This window comes from Lactuca serriola, chromosome 5, assembly GCF_051521515.1.
Source record: "Lactuca serriola cultivar US96UC23 chromosome 5, Lser_US96UC23_V15, whole genome shotgun sequence".
In the NCBI taxonomy this organism is placed as follows: Eukaryota; Viridiplantae; Streptophyta; class Magnoliopsida; order Asterales; family Asteraceae; genus Lactuca; species Lactuca serriola.
In genome coordinates this window covers 45,715,827-45,736,568 of record NC_136412.1, presented here as the reverse complement: position 1 = coordinate 45,736,568, position 20,742 = coordinate 45,715,827, and the positions used below count along the sequence as shown (strand labels likewise).

The 20,742-nt window shown below is 32.8% G+C and overlaps 1 protein-coding gene across 1 annotated transcript; it reads left to right on the top strand.

The window, feature by feature from the left end:
• The first annotated feature begins 2,456 nt into the window (after positions 1-2,456).
• LOC145049484 (uncharacterized) lies at positions 2,457-6,567 on the top strand. The gene is made up of 5 exons (XM_078997882.1): positions 2,457-2,667; positions 2,717-2,854; positions 3,173-3,302; positions 3,566-4,443; positions 4,916-6,567. The coding sequence occupies exons 1-5, from the start codon at positions 2,457-2,459 to the stop codon at positions 6,565-6,567; spliced, it is 3,009 nt and encodes a 1,002-aa protein (XP_078854008.1).
• Positions 6,568-20,742: the final 14,175 nt, after the last annotated feature.

Genomic DNA, 20,742 nt, shown 5'->3' with positions numbered 1-20,742 from the left:
ATCATCTTCATCCAATGCTCTAAAACCATCATCACATTCAACATTACAAACAATATCCCACAAAGGTACATTTTCTTATATGTTATGCATCTTTTATATTACACTTTCGTTTTTATATTTGCTTATCTATTGTACTATTAATATTTTTTAATATTTCTCCTTAGAAAATAATTTTTTCATACCACCTAATTGTCGAGTTGCTCGAAACCTTTCCGAATTACCTAAGGCTACCCCGTCTCATAACATCATACAACCGAATGTTCAATCCACATTTATTTACCCAAGATCGCCACTTTCACACCTAACAAATCAAGGTAAAGTATTCTTAATTTCTTTTATATTATATTTACATCCACTTCTTAAATCATATAACGTCAATTTTAACTTCCCAATATATAAACTTTTAACATTTAATTTTTAATACGTATATGTCCATAATATCTAATTTGTATAATTATCTTTTTTAATACATATAGGTCTATAATATCTAATTTGGGTAACTATATTTTTCCTTTAATATCTTATTTAATTTAATGTTTTATATATACTTTTCCTCTTTAGTTCATTCACCCTCTTCATCGAATGCTTTGAAAACACCATCATCTCAGACAATACAAAGAAATTCTCACAAAGGTACATTTTGTTATATGTTATGTCTCTTTTGTATTACATTTTTTGTTTTTTATTTGCTTATGTGTATTAAATTCATATATTTTATTTATATATTTCGATATATTATCATACAAATTTTCATTTTTCAGAAAATAGTTTCTTCGTACCCCCTAATTGTCGAGTTGCTCAAAAGTTTACCGAATTACCTCCAGACTTTTCCAACAACCAAGATACAATTCAGCACAACACAACTCATTCAACAACAACGAAACGAAAACGATTTAATACACAAGATATTCCATTTTTTGAGTTGAATGAAGATTTCGTTGAACCTTCATGTACCCATATTGTTCAACTTGATCGTTTATCTATTAATAACAATCAACTTCATCATTCAGTTGTGTTATTATATATTTTATTCATACATACAGTTACACATTTTTCAGTTGGTACCAGCGTTAACTATAAAGAAAAGAAAAAAAGAGGCAGACCAATTTCTACAAAAAAGAAGACACAAATATGTATTCCTTCTACTTCAAATGCTCAAAATGATGTAACCGGTAACAATCATACTAAATATATTGGAATAAGAAAAGGTATTATATCCACACCACAAATTATTTGTCATGACAAATTAAATGTCGTTACCCTATTACATTTAAAGCATACCACAAATATAATTTTGTAGATTTGTTTATTTATTTATAGATTATTTGGATTCTGGAGATGCTGTATATGTTTGCTCAGTATGTAAAGCTAAGTTGTGGTAGGGAGAAGCAATTCGAGGAAATAAGGATTTAAAGAAAACATGTTATTCCATTTGTTGTTACAATGGAAAAGTTGAACTACCCAGTCTGATTCACCCACCTCAGTTGTTGATTGATTTATATAGCGGTCTTTCGGAAAAAAGTCAAAACTTTATACAGAATATACGTCGATACAATATGATGTTCGCATTCACATCTATGGCTGGAAAGATTGATCACACAGTTAACTCAGGAGGTGGTCCTTATGTTTATCGAATGCATGGCCAAAATTATCATATTGCAGGCAGCTTACTTCCTGAAGAGGGTGAATCACCCAGATTTTGCCAGTTGTACATATATGATACAGATCATGAGGTTCAAAACATATTCAAATCATGCGAGTGTGTGAATACCCTATATTATATAACTCATTATATATATATATATATATATATATATATATATATATATATATATATATATATATATATTACTACAAAAAATTTATATCCATCATTTTTTTGATTATGTTATTGTAGGTCTAATAAGAAGAAAAAGACCACATCTAATGAGTCCATGGCAAATCCGTTTTCTCTTAAGTTCTGGACTATTCACGAGTTGATGGCCTTATTGGATTTCATTAATCCACTGGTTAAACAATTTAGAATGGCACGTGATCGCTTTGGTTCAAATCCAACAGAGCGTATTAGGTTGAAATTGATTGGGTCAAGAGAAAATAATGGTAGGCAGTATAATCTTCCTACCAAAAATGAGGTAGCTGCCCTCATTATAGGTAACATTGATGGGTATGATTCAAGGGATATCGTATTGGAAACGCAAAGTCGACAACTTCAACGTATTAATGAGTTGCATCCTCAGTATCTTGCACTTCAATATCCTTTATTATTCCCTTATGCCGAAGATGGATTTCGAGTCGATATACTACATCGTGGTGTTGAAGATCCAGAATCTGATGGACGAATAAGGTTGACCATGCGATAGTTTTTTGCTTATCGTATACAACAGAGAACCGATGAAACATCATTGATATTACGTTCAAGAAAACTATTCCAACAGTTTTTGGTTGATTCATATACAATGGTTGAAAATGAACGACTTAGTTATATTAGGTTTAACCAGCCAACATTACGCGTGGCACCTTATCGCAACTTGGCCCAGGCAGCCGAAGATGGCATTGAAGATGCTTCTTTGATGGGAAACCGTATTATTATACCATCTTCTTTTACTGGCGGCAGCCGTTACATGCAACAAAACTACTTAGATGCGATGACTCTGGTTAAGTGGTTTGGTTATCCAGATCTTTTTTTTAACCCTTACATGTAATCCTAAATGGCCAGAAGTCATTAGATTTGTTGAAGCCGAGAATCTTAAACCGGAAGACAGACCAGATATTCTGACACGAATTTTCAAAATTAAACTTGATTCATTAATCAGTCAATTGAAGGATGAAAAAACTTTGGGTGAAGTCGCTGGAGGTATCAATCTTATATATTTTTTACTCATTAACATTATAACTTTTTGATAATTTTATCTTTTAACCCTGGTTGCTTTCTTTGCTCACACAGTTGTATATATGATTGAGTTTCAAAAGAGGGGCCTGCCACATTGTCATGTATGTCTGTTTTTGGAAAAAAAATTCTAAAATTCCAAATCCTGAAGACATAGACCGTGTTATATGTGCTGAATTGCCAGACAAGGATAGTGAACCTGATTTGTATCAGATTTTTTGTGATAACATGATACACGGACCTTATGGCAACGATCAACCATTTATGCCGTGTATGAAAAAAAAGGCAAATGTTCAAAACGATTTCCAAGGGAATATACCGATCATACGTATATTGATGAAGATGGTTATCCTATTTACCGGAGACGTAACGATGGAAATAATGTCCTTAAAAAAGGTGTTTCTTTAGACAACAGGTATACACAAATCCTTTTGAATGATTTACTAAATTTTAATTCCTTAAATTTGTGTTCTTTTTTATGAAATATATTATTATATGTTTAAATACATAAATATCAATAAACAACTTAAATTAAAATGGTACTAATATTTTATTTTTAAACGGATAATGTAATCTATAAAAACATATTACTCATTATATATGTTTTCTTATGTTCTTCCTATGTTAACTTCAAATTATCATTTAATGTTGTTTATGACATTTTTCTTGATTTTTCAGGAATGTTGTTCCATATAATAAGATCCTTATGAAACAATATCAAGCTCACATGAATCTAGAGTGGTGTAACCAAGTTGGATCGATAAAGTATCTTTGTAAGTATATTAACAAAGGACCACCGGATAGGATAACAACATCTATTGTTGATCCAACAAAAAAGAAAAAACAACAAATAGAAAATAACGACCATGACGAAATTGGTGAGTTCTATAACTGTCGTTATATTTCCGCATGTGAGGCATGTTGGAGGCTTTTTGGGTATGATATTCATTATCGAACACCGCCTGTCGAAAGGTTGTCATTTCTCCTCGAACACAAACAACCTGTTGTTTTTAAACCCAACCAACATCTTAATCAGGTTGTTTCTAAACCGACTGTCGCCGCTTCTCAATTTTTAGCTTGGATGGAATGTAACAAGCATGATGAAGATGCACGAAAGTTGTCATACGTTGAATTCCCAACTAAATATGTTTGGAATAAATCAGATAAGATATGGAAAAAAAGAAAAACCAAGTCCAAGGCACTCGGTCGATTAAACCACGTTTCTCCCAAGGCTGGTGACATTTATTACCTACGGATTTTGCTGAACAAAATCAAGGGTCCTACATGCTATGAAGATATCAAGACAATTAACGGAATTGTACATGACTCTTACAAAGATGCTTGCTATGCTCTTGGTCTATTAGATGATGATAAAGAGTACATTCCGTCAATAAACGAAACACATCATTGGGCCACAGCTTCTTTCTGCCGGTCTCTCTTTGTTATGTTGATTACATCAGATAGTTTGTCAAGTCCTGCTCATGGTTTTGAAGAAACATATCAATGTCTTTCTGATGATGTCATTCACGTTCGTGAACAAGAAATCGGCGTCAGAGGTAAATACACTAATTTATAGTTTTTTTATTCATACTAATTAATTTCTTCTTGAAAAGAAAATCAATTAATTTCAACTTTAAATAAAACGGATACAAACTAATTAACAATAGGTCATATTTAAAGGGTCGGGAATTGCATTTGTATTAATTGCCCTAAAATTTCGTTTTCCCCTACATTTTAATTTGATTCCAAAACAACCCAATTATTGTTCATATACAAATGGTCCTTGGACGGAACTATATTGCTTAAAAAATGACCTTTTTGAAAAAAATTGACATAAAACATAATCAACAATTTTTTTTGCCATTTTCACAAAAAAATGTTCGTTTTCCATCATTTATACATTATGCATGTAAAACTGACAAAAAAGCAACTCGCGATGACATCATTTATAGTCGTTATAAAGGTCTTAAAATAAGCCATTTACATAGCTATAACTATATTTAATTTCGTTTTCTATTGCATTTTCAGGCTTGAAGTTAAAAGAGGATGCAATTTTCAACCTTACCTTGTCATACATCGAGAAATCATTATTGAGCTGTGGATTGAGTTTGAAGCAAATACCAAATATGTCGTTTCCTGATCATAGATACATTCAAGAGTCATGCAATATGTTAATTCAAGATGAGCTTAACTATGATCCTGGTGTTATTGAAGTTGAGCATCAAGATTTGTATTCCAAATTAAATGTCGAGCAAAAAAATGTTTATCACACCATTATGAATGCGGTTAACAACAACCAAGGTGGTGTCTTTTTCCTTTATGGTTACGGAGGAACCGGAAAAACATTTGTTTGGAAGACCTTGTCTGCTGCTATTAGATCCAAAGGTGAAATTGTTATCAACGTTGCTTCAAGTGGAATTGCAGCACTATTGCTCCCTGGTGGTAGGACAGCGCATTCAAGATTTATTATCCCAATTAACTTGACCGAGAATTCATTTTGTTCTATCGCGCCAGACAGTGATCTTGCTGCACTACTTAACAAAGCGAAACTTATCATTTGGGATGAAGCTTCGATGATGCACCGTCATTGTTTTGAAGCATTTGATAGGACGCTTAGAGACATTATCCGTTCATCTGACAGGAATAAAGCGTTTGGCGGCAAGACCATTGTATTTGGAGGTGACTTTAGACAAATTCTTCCAACAATACAAAGAGGTAATCGTTCGGATATTGTGCAGGCATCGTTACATTCATCAAGATTATGGGGTGAATGTACAGTTTTACGTTTAACGGTAAACATGAGGTTTCAGGTTGGTTGTCCAACTAATGATTTGGATGAGACAAAAGCATTTGCAGAATGGATTCTTAAAATTGGTGAAGGTAATATTGGTGGTCCTAATGATGGTGAAACTGAAGTTGAATTTCCAGAAGATGTTATCATTCGCTCTACAAGTGACCATATTCATTCAATTGTATCGACCATTTATCCTTCTTTTGAAAACCATCTTGATGACCCATCATATTTTCAAGATAAGGCTATTTTGGTTCCTACAAATGAAGAAGTTGATGCTATCAATGACTACATGTTAGGATTGATGAAAGAAGAAGGGAAAACTTATCTGAGTTCGGATTCTTTATGTGAGACAGAGTCAGCAGATTGTTTTGAGGAATCAGTTTACTCTCCGGATGTACTGAATGCTTTTAAGGCATCTGGAATTCCCAACCATAAACTCACATTAAAAACAGGTGTTCCGTTCATGTTGCTTCGTAATATTGACCAAACCAAAGGTCTATGCAATGGTACAAGGTTACAAATAGTTAGGCTTGGAAAACATGTCATTGAGGCACACATTATAGCTGGTAGATTCTTCAATGAGACTACTTATATACCTCGCATGAAGTTAACTTCGTCTGATAAAAGAATCCCCTTCCGTTTTCAGCGGAGACAATTTCCCGTAGCTGTTTGTTTTGCCATGACCATTAACAAGAGTCAAGGGCAGTCATTATCAACTGTTGGATTGTATTTACGTAGACCTGTCTTTACTCATGGTCAGTTATATGTAGCTGTATCTCACGTGACAAGTAAAAAAGGCTTGAAGGTACTCATATGTGACGAGGAAGGTCGTCAAACCAATAAAACAAAAAATGTTGTGTACAAGGAGGTCCTTCAACGATTATAGATAATCATACATTTCTTTTTATTTATTTAGACATATCAATATAATCAATAAAACGACGTGTCTTTATGTTACTTTATCATATTTAATTTTATTATGTTCGTTTTTTATGATATCATCTTAAATAATCGGGGTCCTTGATTGTGTTTTCTTTATATGTTTTACACCCTTAAATCAAATGTCTTAATTTAATAAACATATGAAACACTCCAAAGTCTAAAACCTGCAAAAAAGACAGCTTTTTGTTTATTGAATAAACAATTATTTTCCTTTGTTTCTTATAAGTAAACAAATTCATATTATTGGTAACGTACATTTAAAATTCATATTATTGGTAACGCAGGGGAACGCATAAATAAAATACAAATGTATATAAATATTGAAGAATAATTATAAAAAAATCAGGATTATTGGTATTATTGAAATATGTAGAAAATACAGTGAATCAAGAAACATACAATACACAAAACTTTCACAAACCCTGATTTATCATGCACCGATTCAACTATTGCCCGAACTTCTACAATTATATGTGTAATGGTTGTCATTTAATGAAGGCACGATTTTTAGCTCTAAATTTCAACATAATCAGACTTCAACATGTTAGTAATTCTTTTTAAAAAAACAGGATCTTTGAAGCTAAACAAAGATATATCTAATTAGATTACATAATTGAATTTAACCTATACTTAATTAGGTTGAAGAAAAACCACACCTATGTCAACCACCCTTTAAAACTGAAATTATTGGAATGTCAAATTAAATAAACCATAGCTTTTTTCTGGTTCGACCTCCCTAGATTATGACCCGCGTTAAACGCGGGGAGCGCATAAAAAACATAGAATTGTAAATATATATTACACCATAGGAAGCATGACAATTAAAAGTACATTACCGTAGGTATTTTCAGTTCATTAACATACATTACAATAACTATTTTAACTTAATAACAATTAAAAGTACATTACCATAATCAATAAACACAAACATTATTTTCCATTCCCGGTGCACCCTTAGCTTTTCATTTGGGAAAAAAACATTAAATACTATTTATTTTTATGTTTTAATGAAAAAAAGAAAAAAGATAGTAGACTCACTAAAGTACAATGTTATTTGTTCCAAAGACTTAGAATAACCAAAAGTAACAAAATAATGTATTTTAGGGTAAAACCTCCAATAGGTGGAAAATATGTCGATTTCACTATATAGGGGCAATTATGTCCAATATGTGGAAAATATGTCAATTTTACTGTGCAGGTCAGATATGGAAAATAGAACCGGAGGGGAAAATATGTCAAATTGACTGTGTAAGGGTAGATATATCCACTAGGTGGATAAATTGAGAACTTTTTTATTTGAATGATATTTACACTAAATAACGCAAACAAACCTTGAATACCCACATAAAAATAGAAATGTGCTTCTTAGTCAGAAGTAGATTGCTATTATGGAGTAGGTATTGACAGTTCGTTGCCATTTTAAAATTCAATTTGTGTTGAGATTTTCCTAAAAATGTAATTAAAGTCGAACAAAAAGTAAAATAATCTGGCAGAAAAAATATTGTGCTAATAATATGATTAACTAAGTAGTTTTGGACCAAGGAATATATATATATATATATATATATATATATATATATATATATATATATATATATATATATATATTTTGAGGAGGGGTCTTACTACATTTCCGATTAAAATTCTTTTTCTTATTTTTTTTTTCTTTTTCTTCTGCCATTGATAATCCATTCAAGAATAGGACCACAAAAAAACCCATGAAATCTACAAAAAAAAACCCCACTTCAAATGAAAATCGAATCAAAGAGATACCAACTCCCAGAAAAAAAACTTTCCTTAATTTTACATTGTTGACATAAATACCCTTCAATCAAATTTTCACTATACCATTTCCTGAAGAAATCGATCCAATTACAGATGCAATGGCGGGACCAAGCCATATCCATGTCATTCAAACTCCAAGTATGCGAAAATAAAAAAAAATGTTTGAAAGTCAACCAAAACAGATTTTGACCAAAGTGCCCCTTTGTCCTTAAAAAAATGATTCGACTGTGATTAATCTCCAAACATTCAAATTTCACTTTACAGCATTATTAGAGCAGTACCCATTATCAACCAAAGATAAAAGTAACCAATTGATCTTTTTGCCAATCCCTTCGCTAATACCAGTAGCATAACTCAAATTCCCATAGTTAAAAAGAACACCATGTAGCAACTAAGAATCCAGCAAATTGAAGACAATTTCAGTAGCATTGCATGTTATCTAAGTGATTTCCTGAACTCTTAGATTTTTAATAAAAAATTAACTTTTCAGATAAAGCAAAGGAAACATGGAGGCATTAATCGAAACAGTTAGCATGCTTACATATAACATATAACAAAAAAAAAATTAACAGTTCTTATACTGTTGGGTCAAAAATATGGTTTATACTTTACTTTTCTGGGCAATTGTATTTTTCTGTAATATTTATGAGTTTATGGTCATGTTTACGGCTGAGTTTACGGCCGTAAACACCTTACGGTCGTAAACTCATTTACGGCCCATGTATTATCTGGCCCATATTCCAAGTATAAATAGAGGTGTTAGGGTGAGGAGTAGAGATTGATGAACCCTAGAGAGTTTACGGCCAGAGAGACAGAAGAACTATTGTGTGTTAGTGTGTGTGTGTGTGAATCTCTTGTATCCGGATCATCATTCTATTCATTAATACATTGAGATTCATCATTCTTCTTCTTCTTCTCTTCCATTTGATCTGACATCATCCGTTTGATTGGGATTCCGCACCATCAAACGGATCTGATTGATACACACGCATAATTAGGAACTTTACAATTGGTATCAGAGCCTGGTTGTATCAGTCAAAAGGATTTATTGTTTCATCCAAAAATCGAAGATTCTGTGTTCTCGGTCCTAGCTTACGGCCGTAAACACTGAGTTCACAGCCGCAAACCAGTCAAATTCATCAACCGTGAAGTCTAGATTCTTGGGCCGTAAACCCTATTTTGGAGCATTATTTGATCTTATTTTCGAAATATTTTTGCGTTTTTGGATAGATCTCGCAAAAATAAGGGGGGTTTGTTCTTCGTGTTTTTCATAAAAAAAGGTTTTTGATCGAGTTTTGGAGCTTCAAAGTCGAAAAATCGGTGTTTTTGATCGGAGTTCTCGGCCGGAGCTTACTGCCGGAAACTGTTCACGGCCGGCGGCGGGGTTTGGGTTTACGGCTAGGGTTCCCGAGCTTGCGGCTCGGCTCAGTGGCCGGCTAAGCAGCAGCTCGCATCGCAGCTTCAAATAAAAAGGAGGGAGCGACTTTGCAGCGGACAGGAATCGATCCCACGACCTCAACTTCAAAAACCACCGCCTTAACCAACTCCTCTAGCTGATCACTTGTTCCTTTCCTCCGAATTTTAAAATATAACCTATCTTTTTCGCTTCAAGTTTCGAATTTTTTACACTTTCAGCCCAAAATTCAATTCCTTTTAATTTTAAATTCTTTTTTTCATCCAAAATTAAAAATAATAATAATAATAATAAAAATTAAAAATAATAATAATAATAAATAAATAAATATAAATTAAATTAAAATTAATAAATAAAATTATATTTTAATTTTTTACTTTTATTTTTAACTTTTGACTTTGACTTCCAAGTTTGACCTTTGACTTTAAACTTTGACTTTTTCGTTTAATTTTTTTAAAATTTCAATTTAACTTTTCGGTTTGACTTTTAAGTTTGATTTTTTCAAATTTGACTTTTTCAAGGTTGACTTTTTCATGTTTGACTTTTGAGTTTGATTTTTTTAATTTTGACTTTTAAGTTTTATTTTAGCTTCTAGTTGTGTTTTTTAATCGATTTTAAGGTCTACGAGGGAGTTGAAAACATGAAAGAGAGTCGTCAGGATATGTTAAGACAAAATTTCAACATTTTCGATTATGTCCTTGGAGAAACACTCGAAACTCAGTTGCAGCGATTTACTACACTCACTACTGAGATGAATATAGCCGGAATCTTCTTGACTAAATCTGAGATAAACAAAAAGCTGCTAAATTCACTTCCGAAATCATGGGATATGAACGTGGCCATCATCAAGAAGACAAAAGATCTCAATCATCTTAGTCTTGCTGATATAATTCAAGAACTTGATGCTTTGAAGTGTAGAGAAACAATGAGTTCTGAAAACATTCCGGTCACTGAAGTTACATGTACTCCAGCTTGTGAAGCCACGATTAAATTTCTTCGGGAACAAATTGATATATTTAAAAGAGATGTTGAGGACCTGAGATATGAAGGATATCAACTCAGGAAAGGACAGAAACCCCTGAAGGCTGAATTAGAAGCTAAAACCAAGGACTTTAGGAAACTTCAGGAAGAGTATAGCAGCAAGTGTGAAAATTATGATTATGTTAAGAGACAACTTGCTGCTATAACTGAAGAACTTGACGCTTTAAAAATTAAGTGTGGAAAAACAGATGTCGGTTTCAAAAATTATACTGCTTCAAGTCAGACAGTTGAGTCCTTAGATGAAACCCAATTAAAATTCAAAGAAAATCAAAACAAGGGTCTAGGGTATGATAGTGTACATCCTCCTTATAATCATAACTACACATCCATCCCTATGACACAGGACGAAACTGACAGGGAGCCACATCTTCAATATGGAAAACGAGCTGGATTTGTGTCAGGAGGAGTTATTAATATTGAAGATACTAATGTTGCTACTTCTTGTGCAAGCAAAGTAACAGAGGATGAGAACAAGGAGAGTTCTTCTGAACAAACAAACGACCCATTGAACTCTGAATCTGTTGCTTCTAATCAACCTGCTGTTGGTAAATACAGGCCACCATTTCAAGCTAAACAGAGTGCCTATTGCAACTGTGCGTGTTGGAAAAGCAAGAGACAAGGCAAGGATACGCCACCAGGGGCAGGAAGAAACAATTTCCCAGTGAAGAAAAAGACTTGTTTTCACTGTGGAACACCTGTTCACATTGCCCGAAACTGTCCTAATCGCGCGTATGTTCCCTACTATGCACAAGGATGGAAAAATGCGCCAAGTGGGAGATACTTCAAAAGAAACCCTTCCAGGTCACGTTCAGACAATGGTGACTGGAACGCGCAGAAGGCCAAGAATAAAACCCACAAGGCCAAGCATCGAACTCCCAAGGGCAAGAAGGGAATGTCGGCCAAGAAATCAAATCCAAGAGATGCTCCCGTGAAGCCAAAATCAAGGTCATCTCAACGGCCGACATGAAGTTCAAAAGCAAGTACTGAGGCACCCATCGGATCGAAAGAGAAATGGGTTAAACCCAACTACAAATGGGTTCCAAAGGCTCACTCTCCCAAATCTTCTAATGATTCTAATATTTCATCGTCTTTTGTTTGTGATAAACAGGATATATCATGGGAGAAAGTACCGTGCAAGGATGACAAAGGTCGGCCCAGTTTCAAAATGGATTGGGTTCCAAAGACCAACTAATCCCGCTTTGTGTCGGAGCAGCTATGGAGGCATATCATCAGACTTCGGTTTGTTGGTAGTAGCTGTTCCAAGCACATGATAGGAGACATCTCTCAACTGTATAGCACTCAGAACATTATTTGAGAGTATGTGTCCTTTGTGGGAAGGGAAGAAAGGAAGGGATCACTCATGGGGTTAGTTCTTAATGACATGAAGAATTTTCGGATCTATTCTGAGATTACGCGTGCTGTTCTCAGACCTTATGGATGCAAATTCAATCAGTGACTTATGGTTTGAGTTTTCTTCTCTAATACTCCTAAGTTTTTCTTAACCTGATTCACTTTAAAGACTAATTTTTGTTTTAGGATAGTTTAAATTTGCGCATTAACTTTTGTTTCTCTCCTATGCACAAATTTAGGGGGAGAAATAAAAACAAAACAAAAATTAGAAAATTTAAAAAAAAAACATTAGAAAATCAAAAAATCAAAAAAATGTTGGTTATGAAATGTGCTTGAGGGAGATTTTTTTGGAACAGGCAACCTGAGTCTACATAACGTACCCGAAGTTGAAGGGTCTATGCTCTGGTTTGATGCATCGGTAGGCACGGGAAATTTTAAAATGGACATGATTAGGCAGAGTTGAACTTAGGAAATTTATAGACTTGACAAATTCTGACCTAGTTAGATCCATTCAGCCTGACAATACGACGCTCAGATAGGTTGAGCAGGGAGATATATATGGGAATCTACTCGTCACATTAATTGAACCCGTACTTGGAACCGTGGCTTAACTTTTCCTTGATGTGCAGATTTTGTCCTTAATTCCGGTTGGATGGGGTAACTGGTAAATTCCGATAAATTAGGTCTGTAGAATATCATTTTCTTTCTTTCTATCTGGTAGTCATATGTTGTCTCCTTTGCGTGACTTCCAATCCGACCTGGTACACAACATATGCAACTGTATTTCTCTGCATGTTATATATATATGAAATTCCTCTTATCTGTTAGCCATATGCTGTCTCCTTTTCGTGACTTCTAATCCGACCTGGTACACAGCATATGCAACCTTCTACTTCTCAACCCCTCTGAAGTAATAAGTTATAGAATTCTGAATCTATCTTCTCTCTGAATGGTTGTCTGCTCACCCGGTGTAAGGAGTACTCTGGAAGTTCTTGATGGCTGGGGCATATCAGGAAGCGGGAAACACGTTCCAGTACACTTAAAATTGAACTCATACAGATTGTTTGTAGATCTCGCTGCTCAATTTAGGTGGACAACAATATCCCTGGTCGTTGTCAGATGAATGGTCCTTAAGATATAGTATCTAAGGAATTAGGATCAGATATAATTTTTAGGAACTTAAGTTCACCTTGTCTTGTATCAAATAGTATGTCCTAAATTTGTCACAATTTTTCGTGTTTAAGTGGACAACAATACCGACGATCGACCAGACAAAGATGTGAATATGAAAGGTACCGACAAGTGGATAAAGGCTGTCTAAAAACTTTGATCCCAAATCACTCTTAAAGTTAGATATCATTTTTATTTTTGTTAAATTTATTATATTTTCTTCTAATTTAAATATTAGGGGAGAATTAAAAATTAAAAATAATGAAAAAAAATCAGAAAAATTAAAAAATCCAAAAATAGTGTTATTTCTGTTTTATTTCTTGTTCAGAAAAATCAAAAATCCAAAAATATTTTTGTTTCTGTTTTAATTTGTGTGCTAAGTTTTCTTTTAGTTTTGTTTTGTCTTGAAAAGTGATTTCAGGTGTAGATGAGACTCATGGAGTTTGCGTTGAAGATTTATGAGCCAAGGTTTCGTCCGTGAGCATCGAAGAATTCTCATTCGAAGGAGCAAGAAATGAAGATTATTCTTTCAAATTCAATCTTTCAACCCCAGAAGCAAGGTGTAACAGAAATTGAAGATTATGTGACAGATTGCATTGAAGCCTCCTCAATCAGTCTGCTGCTATCGTTGTACCTGCTGAAGTGATCCAAAAAAAATTTGTTCTCTCTGATGTTCTCTCTGAAGATTCTCAAGCTGAAAGCACTATCTTTCAAGAATCAGTACGTCAAGCATCCTCACCCAATGTGCGTTCAATGCCAAATTCTGAAGAAAACCTCAAGTGCTCAAGATGAAGTCATTCATTGAAGATTGACAAGAAGAGCCAGCTACTTTTTAGGGGGAGCTTGTTGGGTCATTAAGAAAAGAAAGCTATAAACCAAGGGGGAGATTGTTGGGTCAAAAATATGGTTTATACTTTACTTTTCTGGGCAATTATATTTTTCTGTAATATTTATGAGTTTATGGTCATGTTTATAGCTGAGTTTACGGCCGTAAACTCATTTACGGCCCATGTGTTATCCGACCCATATTCCAAGTATAAATAGAGGTGTTAGGGTGAGGAGTAGAGATTGATGAACCCTAGAGAGTTTACGGCCAGAGAGACAGAAGAACTATTGTGTGTTAGTGTGTGTGTGTGAATCTCTTGTATCCGGATCATCATTCTATTCATTAATACATTGAGATTCATCATTCTTCTTCTCCTTCTCTTCCATTTGATCTGACATCATCCGTTTGATTGGGATTCCGCACCATCAAACGGATCTGATTGATACACACACATAATTAGGGACTTTACATATACAAATGCTTTTCATTTTTTGGTTCATTATGGAAACATAACATTATTACAAAAAATAAAGAATACATATATGTAACTACAATTTCATCATCTCTAAGGCTGCAATTATCATTCCCTAAAGTATCTAATGGACTTTCCCATAGATGTTCTTTTCCATACTGCCATTAATCCATACAAAAAATTTTTAAAATAGCCTGCTAATTCATAACTTTCGAGCCTTATCTGAACCAACTCCTTGATGAAAGGTCTTCTAAAGTGTCCTTTACACTAAGGAATCAGATCCATGTTTTCAAATTCATTGATAAAATGACCAATCTACCCCTGTAAGTACATCATACTTTATAAAGAGACAACCCCAAAAAAATGATGGATACATAACAACCTACTTTATTTCCACCGAACATCATACGTCTGAGTTCCCATTTTCCATGATATTTGACAGATGTATCACCAACTGTATCTCTTTCTTCTTCCCTAACAAGCATACATTGGTATCTGATTTGCTATCATCTAAGACCATTTCAGGCTTAACATCTACCTCTGATTTCACATCATCAACAATTACATTATCCTTTAGTTCATTCTTTTCAGAATTGGAGATAGTAGTATCAACAGAAATAGAATCAAAGATTACTTGGCTGACCTCGGTTACCTGGTTGCTGACCTCAGCTTGTTCTTCTTTAGGTAATTGAGATTCAGCCTTTGAATCCCCATTGTTTCCAACCACCTGTGATTCTTTCACATTAAACTCAAAGCTCTTTTATATTTTGATAGGATTAGTTCATAAGGGTTAATAAAGATGATATCATTACTGTTAAAGGATTTTAAAATAACCAAATAAGTGATGCAAATGCATTATCACACAAACATAGATGTCAAGAAATTCTTATTATGATGCCCCTGGTGAAAATCCAAACTTGCGTTGAAGCTTTTGCTGATGGATTATGTAATTTGTCACATGAAAACGATTTTATAGCGATTTGATTGGAAATTACTCAGGGATTTTGAGGGAAAATGTTGCGATCGTGATCATACTCAAGTACAAAATCAAGATTTATTCTTCATAATATTGAAGATACGATGCTGATATTTAGTGTTATCATGCATACAGATGATAAACAAATATAAAAATGTACAAGATTAGGGAGGATTTTTTTTTTCAATTTGGAAAGAAATCTCACAAAAACTATGAAAATCAGGAAACAATATATCACGAATCAGTTATAAATATCTAAGAAATTAGGGACAAAAACTCATTATTTTGATCTTTTAGAACATACCTCACTAATCCCTCTTAGTTGTCATTCCCAAGTATCCGATTTCACCATCTTCTTAGCCTTGCACCTGATGTTGACTCTTTGAGTCCCTGACTGGCACCCATTCATACTACTCTCCGAACCTCCGTCCTCTATTGTTGTCATCATCTTCGCCAATTTCACTGTTTTCTGTTATTCTCCACATCTTCTTATCTCTTCAAAATTAGATCTTCAAGATCAGGTACGTTTATTCTTTTGAATACTGTGTCTTCATCGTCTTCACTTTATACTCTCTGTATTATTGATTTTGAATCAGGTTGTAAGTTTTAAGTGATAAATAACAACGTTCCTAAAATATCTAGGGTTAATAATGTATTCGTATGAAAAACAAGTTATTTTCGTTTTTAATTTTAATTCATTAATATCATATTAAATATAAATATTTATATATGTTGTTTGTTTTTAAATTTTAAATCAACGTCTTTGAATTGTATTTTTTTTTTTAAATTGACGTCTTTGAAAGTGTTATTACACTTTGTAACTTTGCAATCTTAGATTCAGGTTATATATATATATATATATATATATATATATATATATATATATATATATATATATATATATAATTTCAAACAATATTTGTTTTTTGTCCAGATAAATGGCTAAAACCACAATTGCTAATTGTAACAACTCTTCGTCATCGATCATCTACTCCGAAAATGAAGATTTACTTCATAATTTTGATTTCAATAGTATTGCTAATCTCCAACAAATACATCAGGTATATATAAATCACTTTCATTTACAATATATAAATTATGAGAAATTGGTTTTGTATTATTTATATCTTATTCCTTGATTATTATTATTTTATACTAAAATTTAAACTTCCATTAACATTTTTTAGGAAAAAACTTTAATTGTTGTCGGTACGATTAAGCAAGTATGTGCTGAAGGGGAATGATACTGTTTTACTTGTATTAGATGTTAACAGAAAGTCGTGAAACAAATTTTAATCCATCATGATCAGTCTGAAGATAAAGAAGTTTTTTATTGTAACACTTCAAGCTGCATAAACAAAGTCATTTATGTTGTTCCCAGGTTTTCAAACTTATTTTATAAATATCATTATATTGTTCTGTTAAATTATATAAATTTATATTACTAAATATGTTTACATCAATGCTTTCAGTTTTAAAATCACCATTGTAGTTGAAGATATTACCGGTTCGGCGTCACTTACTTTATATGATTCTGACGCAAAGAAACTTATAAGAAAAAACGCACAAGACTTGGTTCATGAGTTCTATAAGGTTATACATATTAACTTCATTTAAAATAAAACAAAATTATTATTTTGTATATCTATTTTTATAAACATTCTTTTTTTTAGGTTGGTAATAATGAAATTTATTCATCTGCTCTAAATATACTATTGGAAAAAAAGATGGCGTTCAAAATTCAAATTACACATGACAATTTGAATAACAAAACAGAAGGTTATGCTATCTCAAGGATCACGTCTAACAATACAATCATTGATGTATTGAAAAAAAATGAAAATGGACCGGGTAAAATTCTTTACCCTCAATGCTACAAACAGTATACTTATTATCAATTAAAATCGTATGTCATCAAATATTAAATTTTAAGTTTTTCTAATATTATTATCTAATTATTTCTTTCTTTTGCAGTTATCGTTATTGACTTCTGAACTAATTATTGAAATTCTTTCACGAACATCATTACAAACATTTGCTACTGTACGTTGTACAAATACATATTATGGAAATCTAACATACAACAACTATGTTCTTCATAACTACAACCGTAGAAATAATGTGGTTTGTGGAATTATCGTTCAACAAAAAAAACCATGGAGAAATAAAGAGCGTCAGTTTCTTCCGTCTTTTGGTAGCAACAATCATGACATTAATTGGCTACCACATACTTGTACTATTTTAGCATCATCATTGTGTGGACTCCTTCTTTTTGAATCCTATGATCCAGATGAATACGTTTCAAAGATTTTATTTGTTATCAAACCAACGACTTCAGATGCCAAATGGATACCGTTTCCGACCTCTGAATACACTGCAACAAAGTTTGCTTTGGTAGTTATCAGTTCAAACCCGTTACATTTCAAGGTCATTCGATTTTCATACACAAAGCCATCGTAAGAGTTTATATGTAGTACATTTTATGTTATTAATTTACTTTATGATTTACTTATATGTTATTTTATTTGTAGTGATATGCCTACGGAAAAAGTGTACTATGATTACTACAACATAGAATTGTTTTCATCTACTACATGGCAATGGAGGGAGTTTCAAAATATGCGATTACCATCATCTGTTTATCCTGTCTCGGATGAGGCAGTTACAAGTGGCGGTGCCGTATACTTCTTATTATCTAATGATACCATATTGCGATTTGATATTTATTCAGAAGAACATATACTCATATTTTCACCTTCTACTATTAATGAATTAAAACCGTATGCATCGAGACTAATCAAGTTTCACGGAAAATTAGGATATCTCTCTATAAGTGGAGATAGTTCGTGGGTTATTTGGATTTTCATTCACAATCAGTGGGTTAAAGTAGATGATAGTACTTACAATGAAAGTGCACATGAATGGTGGGATTATAGCAAACAATACCCTATATTTCTTTAGAGGAAATACGATTGAGTATGTGGTTCCGACACATCATTCTCAACAAGTTTTTTCAATCCGTTCTGATTTTGATACAATGAGTATGCCAAGTCGATATTACTGATTATATATATTTTAATTTGCATTCGAACATAGTTGTTTTTATTGTAATGAACTATTTTAACATTTTATATTATTCTATGATTTATTAGTTTTTTATTTATTTATTGTTTTAATTGTTATGAAATTAAAATAGCTATTGTAATGTATGTTAATGAATTTAAAATAGCTATGGTAATCTACTTTTAATTGTCATGCTTCCTATGATGTAATATAAGTTTACAATTCAATGTTTTTTTATATGCTCCCCGCGTTTAAGGCGGGTTTTAATCTAGTTTAAACACCAATAGTCAAATTTTGAAGGTCTAGTTGCGTAATCATAGGGTTGTTTGTTTTTCTTTTTAAAAAAAAATACTAGTTTTCATGGTTTGGCTGCACAGAACATGCCTAACATTCGGTTTTTTATAACTGTTTGTTTTTAAAAAACTTATGTTCTAAAAATTGTTGTGTGTGCTGTTTAGTGTAACAATGGACCCTCATCTTCAAACTTTTTTTCATATTACTTTAAGTTATATTATTCAACATAAATTTGTTTTGATTTTTTTTCAAAAACATGTTTATTGTTTTAATAATAATATGAAGGATATTATAAACAATTCGAATATATTTTACATAATTTTAAAACCATTTCACAAATTTCATATAAATATATATATTTTTTGTATTACATTGTATATAAGAAAATATTAATAAATTATAAAGTTAATCACTAAAATTATCAAATTTATTGAAGTTAACCAAAAAAATAACCATCATCTTCGAAAATTTAACAAAATGAACATGTTGTTTGCTAAATTAACAATTTTATTTATTGTTATTTAACAAATATTATATTTAATTATTTTATACAAATGTCTTTAAAAATCATATCGTCACAATGATCTTTATATTTGATTTGCATATGATTAAACTGAATTAATTTTTATTTAAAATTATTTTAACTATTGTATGGTTAATTTCTATTTATTGCAACAACCTGTAGATGTTAAAAAACAAACAAACTTCTTATTGTAGGTTGCAGTCGTTTGGTACACCTCTTCTGCCACAAAGGGTTGCAGATGTGGTCCGCAAACTTCATACTTCTTATTGCATACTGCAAGTGTTTGGTCCACCTCTTCTGCTGCAAAAGGGTTGCAGATGTAGTCTTCAATTTATTTTGGGTGCCACTACACGTACCTCCTCGCTTACATAAATTGTCAAATCATGAAGGGGTATGCACATACCATTCCACTCACCTAGGTGGGTAGGTGGGGGGGGGGGCTTCCACCATGGAACGATATTCTGAGTTGTGAGACCGGAGGGTCCTCACTGAGACACATGACCGGAGGGTCCATGCCGAGTTATAGCCATGAGAGGCTTATTATTTGTGTATGTGGTATTTTGGGTAACTCACTAAGCTTTGTGTTTACCGTGTTGTGTGATATGTGTTTCAGGTACTTCTCAAGACCGCGGGAAGGCGTCGACATGATTGTACACACTTGTTCGAGACTTTGTTAAGGATTCTGGGATTTGACTTTTATTTGTGGATTTATGTTGACATTTGAGACACCTGTGGTTTTATGAAATATAATATATAAGTTTTATGTGTTTTAAAAATGAAAATTTACGGTGTTACACAAAAGTAAATAGATATAATTGCGGGGCTCCTCAATACCTTTCCGTGCATATAAAGAATATCGAATTGGAGTTGAAATGAAGAAGTTATGGTTGTTTGAAGTTGAAGTGGAAATTGGGGGGTTTTGTCCTACGCAGGTCGTAGGAAAGTTACGCACTGCGTAAATGCTGAAATATTGGACGCGGGTTTAATAACCTACACATGGCCTAGGTTATGTTGCACATGACATAACCGCGACATATTAAAACTCTAATTATTTGGTTTTGAGCCCTATGAAGGGCACTAACTTATAGGAAACCCTCTCATGATCAACCTCCATCACCTAAGATCATTCCATGATAAACCATATCCTCCTCTTGCTTATTTTTTAGCCTTGACGTCATTATGAGCTTATTTCTCCTTTGGAAGGT